Raw genomic sequence first — 15,314 nt, 5'->3', positions numbered from 1 at the left:
AGGAGCCCCAACCAAGCATTGAGTGCATATACTTTTCAGTAGGCCGACATTTCTGTAATATATATATATATTTCTTTATTGGTCTTATGTAATATTCACATTTTCTCAGATACTGAATTTTGGGGGTTTCATTAGCTGTAAGCCATAATCAACATTTTTATAAAGGCTTTTATATATTTCACTGTGTAATGAATCTATATAATTATAATATGATTTTCACTTTTTGAATTTGATTACTGAAATAAATGAACTTGTCCTCGATATTCAAATTTATTGAGATGCACCTGTATTTCATAACACTAAATGAGAATATGCCTTTATCCTTCATTGTGAGGACAGTAGGTCTCCTTCCATCCGTTTCCAGTTCATTTTCTTTACATTGGTATAACATCACAAATCAAGACATGGGACAAACATTTCTCTATGGGATACAGCAGTGAATGTTCACTAATACTATTATGAACCTGGCTTAGGAGTAGCATTTCAATTTTAAAAGTGAAATTCCAGTTAAAGACTGCCATGGCGAGTAATAGCGTTACTTCATCCCAACAATTATGAGTTAAATATTCATATTAAACCTTGATAGAAACAAACATGTTTGCACACATCCCTTTCAGCGGTAGATGTGAGTTTTTGTGAGTATTTATTTTAATCACCGTTATGATCATGACCAAAAAACGACTGCAGTTTGATTGAAAGATAATTGCCTTTTTAATGGCACAAATATACAGTAAGAAGGCACTGTACAAAACATACTGTCAAAAACACTTCAAGAGTTTGTACAAAGCATTTCAAAAACATGTTTCCCTTTGACTTTAAGGTTTGTAGTGTTTAATCTTGTCTTAACTCATCATCATGAGTTGTAATTACATTTACCACGTGCGTGTGCATACCTTTAAAGACCTATTTCGGAACCAACTGGAACCAACCAAATAGATCATCATTTATTTGTCCAAAATTATGATCTATTTGGTTGGTTCCGATTCCGAAATAGGTCTTCAAAGGTATGCACACACACATGATAAATGTAATTAATTTGACATGCACAACTCATGATGAATTGTGCACACGCACATGATAAATGTAATTAATTTGACATGCACAACTCATGATGAATTGTGCACATGCACATGATAAATGTAATTAATTTGACATGCACAACTCATGATGAATTGTGCACACGCACATGATAAATGTAATTAATTTGACATGCACAACTCATGATGAATTGTGCACACGCACATGATAAATATAATTAATTTGACATGCACAACTCATGATGAATTGTCCTGGTATGACAAATACAAATGCAGTTACTGGTAACTCGCAGGCTTTCGCAGAGATAGCGGTATCCACTCTGCCTTCCTCATTTATGCAAAACAGCCCACAAATGTCATATTTAGGCAATTTATGTATATTCTATGTATGAGGAATTATGATTTTATAAACAAAATCTTGAACATGGGCCTATTTTAATTTGTAGGAGAGAGTTTAGCTGTAACTCGGGCCATTAAACATCATGCTCCCAGCTCAAAGGGAGTTTCCTTATTCCAACGAAACTCCCTTTGAGCTTCTCTGATTGATTGGTTAGAAGGGGGAGGAGTATCGCTGTGAAACTTTACAATGGAGTATCTCTGCACTGGTGCCGCACAGGTCAATGAACCTCGCTCACAGTAGACTAAGTGAAACCCATTTTCTTTATAATTGCCACTTAATTGAGAAAAAGTATTGCTGTATCGTGACAATAACGACAAAATGTTCATTTTAAAATGTGAAAATGTTATTTTCATACCAAGCTCAACCACACTCGGTACATGTGTACCACATGGTGCACATTCTGAGGTCTTCTCACAGCCGACTCCCACTCAACCAGGTCTCACAGCCGACTCCCACTCAGAACCAGGTCTCACAGCCGACTCCCACTCAGAACCAGGTCTCACAGTCGACTCCCACTCAGAACCAGGTCTCACAGTCGACTCCCACTCAGAACCAGGTCTCACAGTCGACTCCCACTCAGAACCAGGTCTCACAGTCGACTCCCACTCAGAACCAGGTCTCACAGCCGACTCCCAGTCAGAACCAGGTCTCACAGTCGACTCCCACTCAGTCAGAACCAGGTCTCACAGGAACGGTTGGTGCTACAGGTCGCTGTGTACCGGCTCACTGGTCTGATGATGGCGTCTGCTTGACCTCCATGAAGCACAGACCAGGTCGGGAGTTGTGGCTGCTGCAGAGGAGGATGAGGGGAGAGAGGAGGATGAGGGGAGAGAGGAGGATGAGGGGAGATGAGGGAAGAGAGGAGGATGAGGGAAGAGGGGAGGATGAGGGGAGTCAAGTCAAGAGTTTTATTTGTCACGGCATACAAGTATACAATGAAATGCGGGTGGTCTTGCCCGCAACGATGTGCAATACAGTGGTACAACATATAATAGAATCCAATAAAAAACAACATTGTGCAATAAACAGGTAACATGGTGGGACATCTCGGTATCTGTACATAGTTATTTACAGGGCATATAGGACATGCTAGGTAGCTTTGGTAGTGCAATACACTGTTACTGTTGTTACACTAGAGAGGAGGATGAGGGGAGAGGGGGATGAGGGGAGAGAGGGGGATGAGGGGAGAGAGGGAGATGAGGGGAGAGAGGGAGATGAGGGGAGAGAGGGAGATGAGGGGAGAGGGAGATGAGGGAAGAGAGGAGGATATGGGGAGGGGAGGATGGGGGGAGAGGAGGATGAGGGGAGAGAGGGATGAGGGAAGAGAGGGAAGAGGAGACGGTGAGGAGTGCAGACTGATACAAACACTGAGCTGATTTGTAGACTCAGTTTAATTCATTTGAAAATGGTTTAGTTTTTCTCCCATTCTAGTGGGATCCTAGGGTGGGAATCACCAGAGGCCTCACGATACGATACTATCACGATACTTGAGTCACGATACGATAGTATTGCGATACTAAATATATTGCGATATGTTGAGTATTGCGATATTAATATTGCGATTTGTTACCTTTTTTCAACTGCAAAGTAAAACTTTGTCAACATGTTTTATCTAATAAAATAAAGTTCAGTCTGTTCATCTCACTTCAATCATTTTTATTGCAGAACATGGTATTTTCTCAAGCAGACAGATGTAAACACTGTAATCTGTGTTGCATGTACCTGACAAACTGAACTGTTTGTATTACAGTCATATTCCAGTCATGAAATGAACACTACAACTTCCTTATACAAAAAAATACAAAATAAAAAAGAATATATATATTTTTTTAATAAATAAATAAATATTTAAATATCGATACTTGGCGTCCCTGTATCGATACAGTATCGCCACGCAAAGTATCATGGAGCATGTTGCTATTCTGTACTATATACATGCCATTGATTACACTTACTGTGCACTCAGACTAACTGGTTGACTGACTGTCTTCACGTTAGATGAGTTTTGACATCTTGACGTAAGCAGTAAACAAGCTTAACTGGTGTTACAGGATTAAGTCATGGTTTCGGCCTGTTGGCTGATACTCCCTCAGGACAGCAGTATTCAGGCTTCACCTTTCTTTACTTTCACTGTTTTTGTCTCAGAGTTGTGAGGAATTGCATAGTGTGTATAGTCTTTGGTAATATTGACTTTAGACTGGCGGTGGTTACCGTGTAGCAACTCATAATGTAATAACTGCACATAACGTATTAACTAGAGCCGAGCAGTTTCACTAAACAGGAGGACTGGTCTGTGACATACACCCCACCCCAAGTGTTGTTATATATATATATATATATATATATATATATATATATATATATATATATATATATATATCATGCCTATGGTGAAAATAACATTTCTTAACCAGTAATTTAGTTATTTATAGTGCAGTTGGGGTGAGGGGGGTTACTTTAACAAGCCTATTTCTTTATTTTTTTTAAGATAATTCTTTTGGTATTTTTATTGGTTTATTGGACAGGCCCGGCAGAGAGGAAGGATGGGAGAAGATACGGGGGAAGGACATGTGGCAAAGGTAGCCGGGTCCGGGAGTCGAACCCGGGACTGCCGCGTTACATGGTGCGCCACCCTGGCGCCCCTTCAACAAGCCTTTTTTTTATTTTTATTTTTTTTGCACAAATCTTACACATCTTCATGGAACAGCATAACATGCAAAGTCAAAGATTTGTCTTTTTCTTTTTCTTATAGACATACAAAACCTACATGGGACTTATACAGACATACCAAAAACAGACATGGAAATTAAAAAAGTACTTACAAAAAAAAAAAAAAAAAAAACATTACTATATATTATGCATATATAACCAAGACGTATATACGTTACATGAAGTCCAATTCTACCTGCGATGCAAGTATGTGCTGCATCTCTATCGGGATGCCATCTTTCTCCATAGTGCATGTGAGAGGACGTGTCTCAGATATATGTAAAGTGTGTGTGAGAATGTGTGTGAATATGTGTCTCAGATATGTGTATGTGGGTACGTCGTGTCTCACGTATGTATGTGTGTATGTCTCATAATGTGTATGTGTGTGTACTTCTCAGATATGCGACTGTGAATCTACATTCTGTGTGTGTCTCGTACCCATGTATGTCTCTGACATGTGTGTGAGTGTGTATCTCAGATGTGTATGTGTATACAACAAGCCTATTTCTAAGAACCACATTGCTAACACTAAAGAAGTGGATGTTGGAATGTCTTCACCAGAATGACTGGAGCTGGAGACGTCAGGAACGCTAAGCACTTTATAAACAGGAGCCGACACTGACAGCAGAACGCTACTGAGCACTTTAGAAACAGGAGCAGAACGCTACTGAGCACTTTAGAAACAGGAGCAGACACTGACAGCAGAACGCTACTGAGCACTTTAGAAATAGGAGCAGACACTGACAGCAGAACGCTACTGAGCACTTTAGAAACAGGAGCCGACACTGACAGCAGAACGCTACTGAGCACTTTAGAAACAGGAGCCGACACTGACAGCAGAACGCTACTGAGCACTTTAGAAACAGGAGCAGACTCAAGCAACAAGCAAAGAAAGCTTTAAAAAGCAAGTAAAGAGGTTACTTTTGGGTACAGGCACAATGCTTGACATATAACATTTGATTATTTTACTAGTCATTTTGTAATATTTTGGTATAATGCTAATGTAATGAGGTGGGTTGGGTTGGATGGGTGTGGGGGGGGGGGGGGGGTGAATTGTGTTTGATTATGTTATGTTATGTATATTGTTTTGTATGTTTATTGTTGGTTTTATTTTTAATTATGTTGTTTGTTTGTATTTATTGTTTTGTGTGGACCCCAGGAATAGTAGCCGTTGCCATTGGTAACAGCTAATGGGATCCAAATAAACTTAAACTTAAACTGACAGCTGCACTGACCTGATGCACCCGGGCAGCAGCACCACAGACAGACTGTGATCAGGCAGGGATTTAAACAGCTTCTGCAGGCGCAGGTCCAGCCTCCTCATCACACGCTGCATCTTCTGATCACAAGAATCATATAAACACACATTATACAAAGATAATCCTATATATTATATTATTATTATTCCTCATCACACACTCCATCTCCTGATCCTGTCAGAATAATAATATAAATACACATTATACAAAGATAATCCTATATATTATACTATTATTATTCCTCATCACACGCTCCATCTCCTGATCCTACACATCAGAATAATAATATAAATACACATTATATAAAAATAATCGAATTATATTAGAATAATAATTGTATTATTATTATATTCTAGAATTGCTAGAAGGTCTGAACCAGAATTAAAAACTAATTTGGCTGTAAAAGCTATTGTAAAAGTTATTAAAGTAAAAGAATAGTACACTTAAAAAAAGTACTCAAGACAGTACTTTGTTACTTTCAAGTGAAAGGATTTTGAGCATGTTCAGAAATGTTTCCAGTATTGGTGGTTGATTTCATGAACTAACATTGGAACTGAACTACAGTATACTGGGGGTATAGGGAGGTGTAGTGGTTACGTCATTGCCGTTTTTCGTGTTCCACCCTCTGTCCAACGCAATGTATTTCCCCATTGCCCATTTCTAAATAGTCTTGTTTAAAACAAATAAAGCATTAACATTTGCATGGTGTACCTTTCTGTGCTTATTCATCCACAATCTATAGCTCAACATGAAAATATTCACAATTAATCATTAAAAAAAAGAAATCGCCAAATTTTATTTCAACAAAAAATGCTTAAACAATAATGTTAGTGATAGAAGGGAACTCATTTTGTGCAGAAATGGAAAGCTTTTCAATTTCCATGCGGCAGAATTGTTACAATAGTCGATAATCCATTTTCCCAATGATAAATCCCTATACGGGTGGAACAACCAGTGACGTCAGACTACACCTCCCTATTTGTGTGACAGCATCTTACCAACGTGAAATGTCATACTCGCAATGGACTGCATACAATAAAGTAATTCTTAATGAAACCAGTAGGTGGCGGTAATGCAACATAATGGATGTGCCCGGTTTCTCACCCGAGTGCTGGTGTGCACAGAGTTCCACTCCCTCTCCTCTACAGGTGCCTCTCCCTCTGTATCTGCAGAGGCCCCCGGAGTCGTCATGGCAACCCATGAGGGCAGGTGGGGCGGCGTCAGGGACGGACATACGAGGTATCCGTGGTTCCTGAGCTCCTCCAGAGATCCGAGCGCTGACTGCATGCTCTCTGAGTGTTCAAACCCTAGACAGATAAACAAGGTTAGACAGATAAACAAGAGGCAACCTCGCAGAGCTCTCTCTCTCTCTCACTCTCACACACAAACACTCTCAGACTCACACTCACTCTCTCTCTCTCACACACACTCTCTCTCACACAAACACACTCACACACAAACTCTCTCTCTCTCTCACACACACACAAACACTCTCTCTCTCTCTCTCACTCTCACACACACACAAACACACTCACTCTCTCACACACTCAGACTCACTCTCTCTCTCTCTCACACTCTCTCACACACAAACACTCTCTCTCACACACTCTCACAGACTCACTCACACTCTCTCACACACAAACACTCTCTCTCTCACACACTCTCAGACACAAACACTCTCTCTCTCACACACTCTCACAGACTCACTCACACTCTCTCACACACAAACACTCTCTCTCTCACACACTCTCACAGACTCACTCACACTCTCTCTCTCACACTCTCTCACACACAAACACTCTCTCTCTCACACAGACTCACTCACTCTCTCTCTCACACTCTCTCACACACAAACACTCTCTCTCTCACACTCTCTCACACACAAACACTCTCTCTCTCACACACTCTCACAGACTCACTCACACTCTCTCACACACAAACACTCTCTCTCTCACACACTCTCAGACTCACTCACTCTCTCTCTCACACTCTCTCACACACAAACACTCTCTCTCTCACACAGACTCACTCACTCTCTCTCTCACACTCTCTCACACACAAACACTCTCTCTCTCACACTCTCTCACACACAAACACTCTCTCTCTCACACACTCTCAGACTCACTCACTCTCTCTCTCACACTCTCTCACACACAAACACTCTCTCTCTCACACTCTCACAGACTCACTCACTCTCTCTCTCACACTCTCTCACACACAAACACTCTCTCTCTCACACACTCTCTCAGACTCACTCACTCTCTCTCTCACACTCTCTCACACACTATCTCTCACTCATACTCTCTCTCACACACAAACACTATCTCTCTCACACACAAACACTCTCTCTCACACACAAACACATACACACACACACACACACACACACTCTATCCAATGGAATGATGTCATGACTCACTTATGAGCGATGACGAGCTATGTTTCCAAGAGGTCTCAGCGAGCAGGAAGACTCTCTCCACGGCACCGAAGTGTCCGAAGGCCTCTCTGAGCTGCTCCTCCCGTGGCCCAGAGGAGGTGGAGTCCAGCCCGGCGCCGTTGACAGCGACTGGGAACTCAGTATCCCGTGACGTTGTACCGTTCACTTCAACTGGGAGCCGGGGGGAGCCGTTAGCCGTTTTCACAGCAGTGGCACCGGCGCGCTGGGCCTTCAGCCTGCGTCTGTTGCCGTTTGCAGGGGTGTGCGTGTGGCTCCCGGGAGCCTTGGGCTTTAAGGCAGCAGCGTAGAGGGTGTTGGTGTTGAGAGGATCCTTCAGCAGGGCGTCTAGAGTCAGGTCCATGTCCAGCGTCGACTCGTGAACGGGCCTCTGCACCTAGGGATACAAGATGGTAAATACTAGAGACCTAGGGACAGTATACAAGATAGTAAACGCTAGAGAGATAGGGATAGTACTAGGGATGCTCGATATTGGCTTTTTTACCGATACACCGATATTGTCCAACTCTTAATTTCCGATATCAACCGATACCGATATATGCAGGGTTTCCCCCCCCCCCCAAAGAACGGAATAATTTCAGGTAATTAACATTACATATCTCTTGTTGTGGAATTAACACAACGTTATGCATACTTTTGACAATAAATAAAATCAGAATTTGTTCTTACTTGCTTGCCTGAGTAAATAAAGGTTATAGAAATGAAAAAGAAAAGTAAAAATTAAAAAAAATTAAATAAAATTTTAAACAGATACTGATATTTTCCGATATCACATTTTAATGCCAATATCGGCCGATAATATCGGACATCCCTAGATAGTAGTATACAAGATTGTAAACACTAGAGACCTAGGGATAGTACACAAGATGGTAAACACTAGATATCTAAGAATAGCATACAAGAAGGTAAACACTAGGAATAGTATACAAGAAGGTAAACACTAGGAATAGTATACAAGATGGTAAACACTAGGAATAGTATACAAGATGGTAAACACTAGGAATAGTATACAAGATTGTAAACACTAGAGACCTAGGGATAGTATACAAGAAGGTAAACACTAGGAATAGTATACAAGAAGGTAAACACTAGGAATAGTATACAAGAAGGTAAACACTAGGAATAGCATACAAGATGGTAAACACTAGGAATAGCATACAAGATGGTAAACACTAGGAATAGTATATAAGAGTCAGACAAGACAATAGATGCCAGTTTCCTCTCTGTGCGTTCAGCTGGAACAGGCTGCTTCCATTCATTTGTGCTTTCTACTGAGCAGACTGTCTTCTTGTCCGACTCTGGAGAAGACAAGTATATGCAGGTATATGACAGAGATGGATGTAGACCTTGATGTGCTCTCCGTGCAGGTGAAGTCCGTCCAGCGTCCTGACAGCCAGCAGAGCTCCTTCCAGCAGCTCAAACTCCACCTCTGCATGGAGCTGAAGGAGGAGGGATGGAGGGTCAACAGATTGGACAGTAAAGGTATAGAATTAGGCAAAAAAATGTATCCTGTTAAATCAGTTAGATTACTTTATTGTCAATGTACACAAGGTAATTGAATGTGTCTTTTCCCATATCACTCCTAGTTTCACATACACACAGTCCTCATATCCCTCCTAGTAACACACACATACAGTCCTCATATCCCTCCTAGTTTCACACACACACAGTCCTCATATCCCTCCTAGTTACACACAACACAGTCCTCATATCCCTCCTAGTTACACACAACACAGTCCTCATATCCGTCCTAGTTACACACACAGTCCTCATATCCGTCCTAGTTACACACAGTCCTCATATCCGTCCTAGTTACACACACAGTCATCATATCCCTCCTAGTTACACAGACAGTCATCATATCCGTCCTAGTTACACACAGTCCTCATATCCCTCCTAGTTACACAGACAGTCATCATATCCCTCCTAGTTACACACACAGTCCTCATATCCCTCCTAGTAACACACACACACACAGTCCTCATATCCCTCCTAGTAACACACACATACAGTCCTCATATCCCTCCTAGTTTCACACACATACAGTCCTCATATCCCTCCTAGTTTCACATACACACAGTCCTCATATCCCTCCTAGTTACACACAACACAGTCCTCATATCCCTCCTAGTTACACACACAGTGCTCATATCCCTCCTAGTTACACACACAGTCCTCATATCCCTCCTAGTTACACAACACAGTGCTCATATCCCTCCTAGTTACACATACAGTCCTCATATCCCTCCTAGTAACACACACAGTCCTCATATCCCTCCTAGTTACACACACAGTCCTCATATCCCTCCTAGTCACACACAGTCCTCATATCCCTCCTAGTTACACACACAGTCCTCATATCCCTCCTAGTTACACACACAGTCCTCATATCCCTCCTAGTTACACACACAGTCCTCATATCCCTCCTAGTTACACACAGTCCTCATATCCCTCCTAGTTACACACACAGTCCTCATATCCCTCCTAGTTACACCCCTAGTCCTCATATCCCTCCTAGTTACACACACAGTCCTCATATCCCTCCTAGTTACACCCCTAGTCCTCATATCCCTCCTAGTTACACACAGTCCTCATATCCATCCTAGTTACACACACAGTCCTCATATCCCTCCTAGTTACACCCCTAGTCCTCATATCCCTCCTAGTTACACACAGTCCTCATATCCCTCCTAGTTACACCCCTAGTCCTCATATCCCTCCTAGTCTCACACAACACTCTCACCCTGAGAGCAGGCGTCAGCATCCTGATGCTCCGTACAGCTCCACAGCAGCAGAGCAGCCTCCTCACATCCGTCTCCGAGAAGCCTGCTGGGAACGGCCCTGCAAACACTACACACATGTCTCTCAGGCGGGAACACACCTGGGGGAGAGATACAGGTACGCACACACACACACACACACACACACGCACACACACACACGCACACACACACATAGAGAGGTCAGAGATTATCCTTCTATGCTTCTTTCCTTTTGATTTCTGATTTTATGTTACATGTGGTATCAAAGTCGTTTTAGTAGTAGTTAATTCATTGATTGTACACATTTTTATTATGATTACACTTATTGTATAGGATATATTGTATTATCTATTGTATTATGTTTGTACGCTTGACGTCTTTGGAGATGAGGGCGTGCCCTCCGTGAATCTTCAAGTTGAAATAAAGATTGAATGAATGAATTCATGTAGTTCAGTAATGGGGATGTTCTCAGACACGGGGAGAGGTGCATCTAAGTAGGGGAAGGAGTGCATCCGAACGGGAGGAGGGTACTCTTAACTGGAAGGAGGTTAAAAGGGTCAAAGCGGTTTTATTATTACTCTTGTTTGGAACGGTTTTGTGTTTTGGTAAGAACGGTAGTCAGCCTTTGTTGGTCCGTTAGGGGTCCAGTGAATGAAGTAAGGTTTCTGGTTTAGATTAGGCATTTAAACTTTTATTATATAATTGTGGTTTCTCGTTTAGTTAGACGTTCACATTTTCTTGGTTATATGATTTGGGTGGGACTAGGGATAGCCCCAAATGGGGGAATGTTGTGGAAAATGTGTACACGGGGGTGGAGGTAGGAAAGGGGTTAGTCTTGACTAGTTTAATATAGGTCAACTAGCAGGGCTCAAAGACACTAGGGCGACAGTCTGGCTGATGTTCTTAAAACAGCCTCAAGATAGGCAGATGGACATTTCAGTACATCATATCGTGTGCTCTAATCTTGTGTCTTTTCTCTCTTTCATACATACACAGCACACACACACAGACACAGCACACACACACAGACACACAGACACACACATACACAGCACACACACAGACACAGCACACACACACAGACACACAGACACACACAGTCACACAGACACACACACACACACACACAGACACACACAGTCGCACAGACATACACACCGACACACACACACACACACACATTCCCTGTGACACAATACACACATACAATACACACACGTCTGTACACAGACGCACACACACAGACACACACACACATACACACACACACACACACACATCTCACTCTCTCTTCGATGTTCTTAATGTTTTACATCATATCGTGTGTGTACATCATATCTTGTTTATCTCTCTTCGATGTTCTTAATGTTTTTATCTAAATCTATGTTCTTCTTAATGTCTTTATCTCTCTTCATGTTCTTAATGTTTTTATCTCTCTCCGATGTTAAATCTACGTATCATCTTAATGTACGTCATGTCAGATCTGACATGATATGATACGTCATCATATCTGTCATGGGGGGGCAGGACTGAGAGGGGATTTAGGGGACAAGCAGAGGGATTGAGAGTTAGAGTGTTTTTTGTTCAAGCTGTGGTGATCCTCTGCTCGATCCATAGCTTTTGCTGTTAAGAACTTCTTTTCCTAAATAAATTACCTACTTGTTAAAATTGGAACTATCGTCTCCTGCTGTGTTAAACAACCATCAGACACCCTGTTTTTAGCCTGTTATCAGCCTGATGACGGTGTCTCTCTCTCTCCGTGTGGCGGCGGGCAGAGAGACTCACCCTCTGGTGGTGCTGCTCCGGCTGGGGGTAGGAACGCTTCAGGAGGTCTGAGAAGGAGGAGAACTGGAGCACAGAGAAGGAGGGGCTCTCTCTCCTCCTCCTGAAGGAGGCCAGCACCTGGTGGCAGGGAGGCAGACAGAGTGAGCGACCGCACTGATCCATTCACGACACGGAGATGAAACCCTGACGGAGGTTACTAGGGATGGGTACCGACCGAATCACACCGATACTACAGAGTACCGATTCACGTGAGATCCGCCGGTGCCACATTTCGGTACTAGAAAAAAATAAAATATATATATATATAAATAAATGTAAGTCCGATGACAGTTTCGTTTACCACGAAACTAAACCTATGAAGTGTGCCGCACGTTCACACGCACAATACATGCTTACCTAGGATTTGACTTGATTCAACAACAAAGCAGTCGGGGCAATGGCAAGCCGAAAGCGGTCGCAAGTGTTGTTATACTTTACAAAGCTAGATGCAGACAACGCTCGCTGCAATATTATATATTATATACAGTATATATTAACAAATTGTTCACCTCTCTCTACTGGACTACCCAGTAGAATAAAGCGATAAACGCTAAAAAATAAATCTTTAAAATATAATAATAAAAGTAATCTTTTTTGAAAACTATGAACTATGCATACATGGAAAACAGAATGAAATGACTGAGACAGCTTCAAATTGACAGCGTAAACATTCTAGAACTAGACTACATTCGATTGCACGTCAGTTGTTATTGACAAACACTGCAAATCAAAATGTAGTCCAAGCCGTTACCTATAGCAACACAATTCCACTGAATTTGCCTATATATGATGCACCGATGGGACGCAGAGCCCGTCAGCGCAAGCATTTGGACTGGCGTGTCCGGCGCGGCCCCTCCCCAATTGAACCCAAATGCCTCTCACCTCTTTGTCTGAGCTAGGCCACTGCTGATTGGACAGATCGAGGGCAATGTCGGCACGCTTGCCAATATAGACTGCTGATTGGCCAGACCTCTGTAGCACATCACAAAACCTAAGAGAGAGAGAGAGTTTTAAAGTTACATTTGCAAATCCCTCAAATGGGGTTCCCTTGTCATTCTTCCTGAGACAGAGAGAGAGAGAGAGAGAGAGAGAGAGAGAGAGAGAGAGAGAAAGAAACTGACTCTTGGGAGTAACAATTGACCTATCCTAGGCCCCGCCCTCTTACTGTAGCTTGACTGAGGAAACCAATGCTTGTGATTGAAGGGTCAAGAAAGAAAACAGGAAAAAAAACAATCTTTGTTTGAAGGAGCCAGCAGCAGCTGTGATTGGAGTAGTGATGGGTCGGTCATGAGCGACTCGTTCATAAGAGCCGAGTCATTGCCGTGAGCGTGAGTCGAATCGCTCACGTCTGGCAATGAGTCGGTTCACGCGCCCCCCCCCCCCCCCCCCCCCCCGGCATGCACAACAGACACACACAATGAACTCAACGGATATCGTCGATCGGGGGCTCAACTAGAGTCTGACACGTTTCTATGATAAACTGAATGAATAGACAGACATTGACACAGACAACTGAATGAATAGCATACTACTTATTTGGTTGTATAGGAGTCGAGTGGCGCTAATGAGTGTCTTTTGTCAAACAACAGTAGTCTATGAATAGGCGTGTCCCGACACCGACGCCTGCTGCGCCTGCTGTGTGCTGTGAGTCAACAGTCGTCAGTCAGTCACACTTATTTAACATGATCAAATAATTATTATAATATTTTTTACTTCACTTTGAAATATTATAGTGAAATATTTTGCAATGTTGTCGCATTTATCTTGTTGAAATCCTCCAACAGGCTCTTTTTTGTAAGTTGACTGGTTTGCACACCAATAATACAGTGCAATAATAGAATAGTAGAATAGATAGTAAAATTATGCAATAGAATGGCCAGAGTAAAATAGTGCTACAGTACAATCAACAGTCAGCGGGGTGTATTAGAAGGCTATGGTCAGGTGAAGAGGTACGTTTTTAGCTTATTTCTGAAAATATTAAGATATCTAGCTTCCCTAATGTCCATAGGTAGTGTGTTCCATAACTTTGGTGCATAGTTAGCAAAGGCTGCATCCCTGATTTTCATCTAACATTGTAGATGATCGCAATGTTTATCCTTTGTATATAAGGAGGAGGACCTTGAAATCAATTCTAAATGTTACCGATGATTACTGATGTAAACAGGGGGATCCTGATGTAAACAAGACGAAAGTCTTTCTCTGGTCTGCATCCCCTTAACAATTGTATGTATAATTGTATGTAATTGTATAACATCGGCCAAATTTTTTTCGCGCTCGCGCTCACGCTTCTTGTTTTGGCTTACGGAACTTCCTCCGGAAGTGTCAATGATCCGTGAGCCGTGAGTCGCTTACGTGAATCGGTTCATTGCGGTGAGCGTGTATCGAATCGCTCACTCACTGAAATGATCCGTTTGGCACATCACTAGATTGGAGGGTCAAGAAAAGAGGGCGGGGCTTGGGATAGGTCAATCATTGTGGCGTGCGGTCACACCTGGTGCTCAGTGTGGGTGGAGGTGTGGGTGGAGGTGGAGGTGTGTCTTCACTGTCAGCGTCGTCCTCTTTGTTGATCACATATCCTCCCCACAGGTCCCCCAGGTGGCGCTCCACGACCTGACGACACACACAGAGAACGTCTTAGTCATCTGCATCATGCGTTTCTGTCCGTTCAGGCTATAATGTGTATATATTGTATTACTATACTCGTGAGGACCAGTTTGGGAGAGGGTGAGAGTATGGGATTTCTTTTGGGAGGGAAGTGAGGAAATGTTTCCTGGTCGTCACTAGGGTTAGCAGCTACACAGGGCACTATGTGTGTGTGTTGTGTGGTGTGTGGTGTGGTGTGTGTGCGCGTGCGTGTGTGTGTTACCT

General features: G+C 42.5%; 1 protein-coding gene across 1 annotated transcript in view; it reads right to left on the bottom strand.

Moving 5' to 3' along the window:
* Nucleotides 1–983: 983 nt before the first annotated feature.
* rexo5 (RNA exonuclease 5) overlaps nucleotides 984–15,314 on the bottom strand; it is a 25,035-nt gene continuing 10,704 nt past the window's right edge. Inside the window, exons 10-19 of the mRNA XM_084318789.1 lie at nucleotides 15,313–15,314; nucleotides 14,938–15,056; nucleotides 13,329–13,437; nucleotides 12,408–12,524; nucleotides 10,604–10,741; nucleotides 9,207–9,299; nucleotides 7,825–8,236; nucleotides 6,510–6,712; nucleotides 5,382–5,485; nucleotides 984–2,227 (exon numbers count right to left, since the gene is read on the bottom strand). The exon at nucleotides 15,313–15,314 is cut by the window's right edge and continues 101 nt beyond it. Coding sequence (XP_084174915.1) covers nucleotides 2,161–2,227; nucleotides 5,382–5,485; nucleotides 6,510–6,712; nucleotides 7,825–8,236; nucleotides 9,207–9,299; nucleotides 10,604–10,741; nucleotides 12,408–12,524; nucleotides 13,329–13,437; nucleotides 14,938–15,056; nucleotides 15,313–15,314 — 1,364 coding nt within the window. The 3' untranslated portion in view covers nucleotides 984–2,160. The remainder of the gene's footprint in view (nucleotides 2,228–5,381; nucleotides 5,486–6,509; nucleotides 6,713–7,824; nucleotides 8,237–9,206; nucleotides 9,300–10,603; nucleotides 10,742–12,407; nucleotides 12,525–13,328; nucleotides 13,438–14,937; nucleotides 15,057–15,312) is intronic.

This window comes from Notolepis coatsorum, assembly GCF_963971535.1.
Source record: "Notolepis coatsorum genome assembly, chromosome: 7".
Classification (NCBI taxonomy): domain Eukaryota; kingdom Metazoa; phylum Chordata; class Actinopteri; order Aulopiformes; family Paralepididae; genus Notolepis; species Notolepis coatsorum.
Note: the sequence above shows the minus strand (reverse complement) of the source record. Positions and strands in the feature narration are given on the sequence as shown.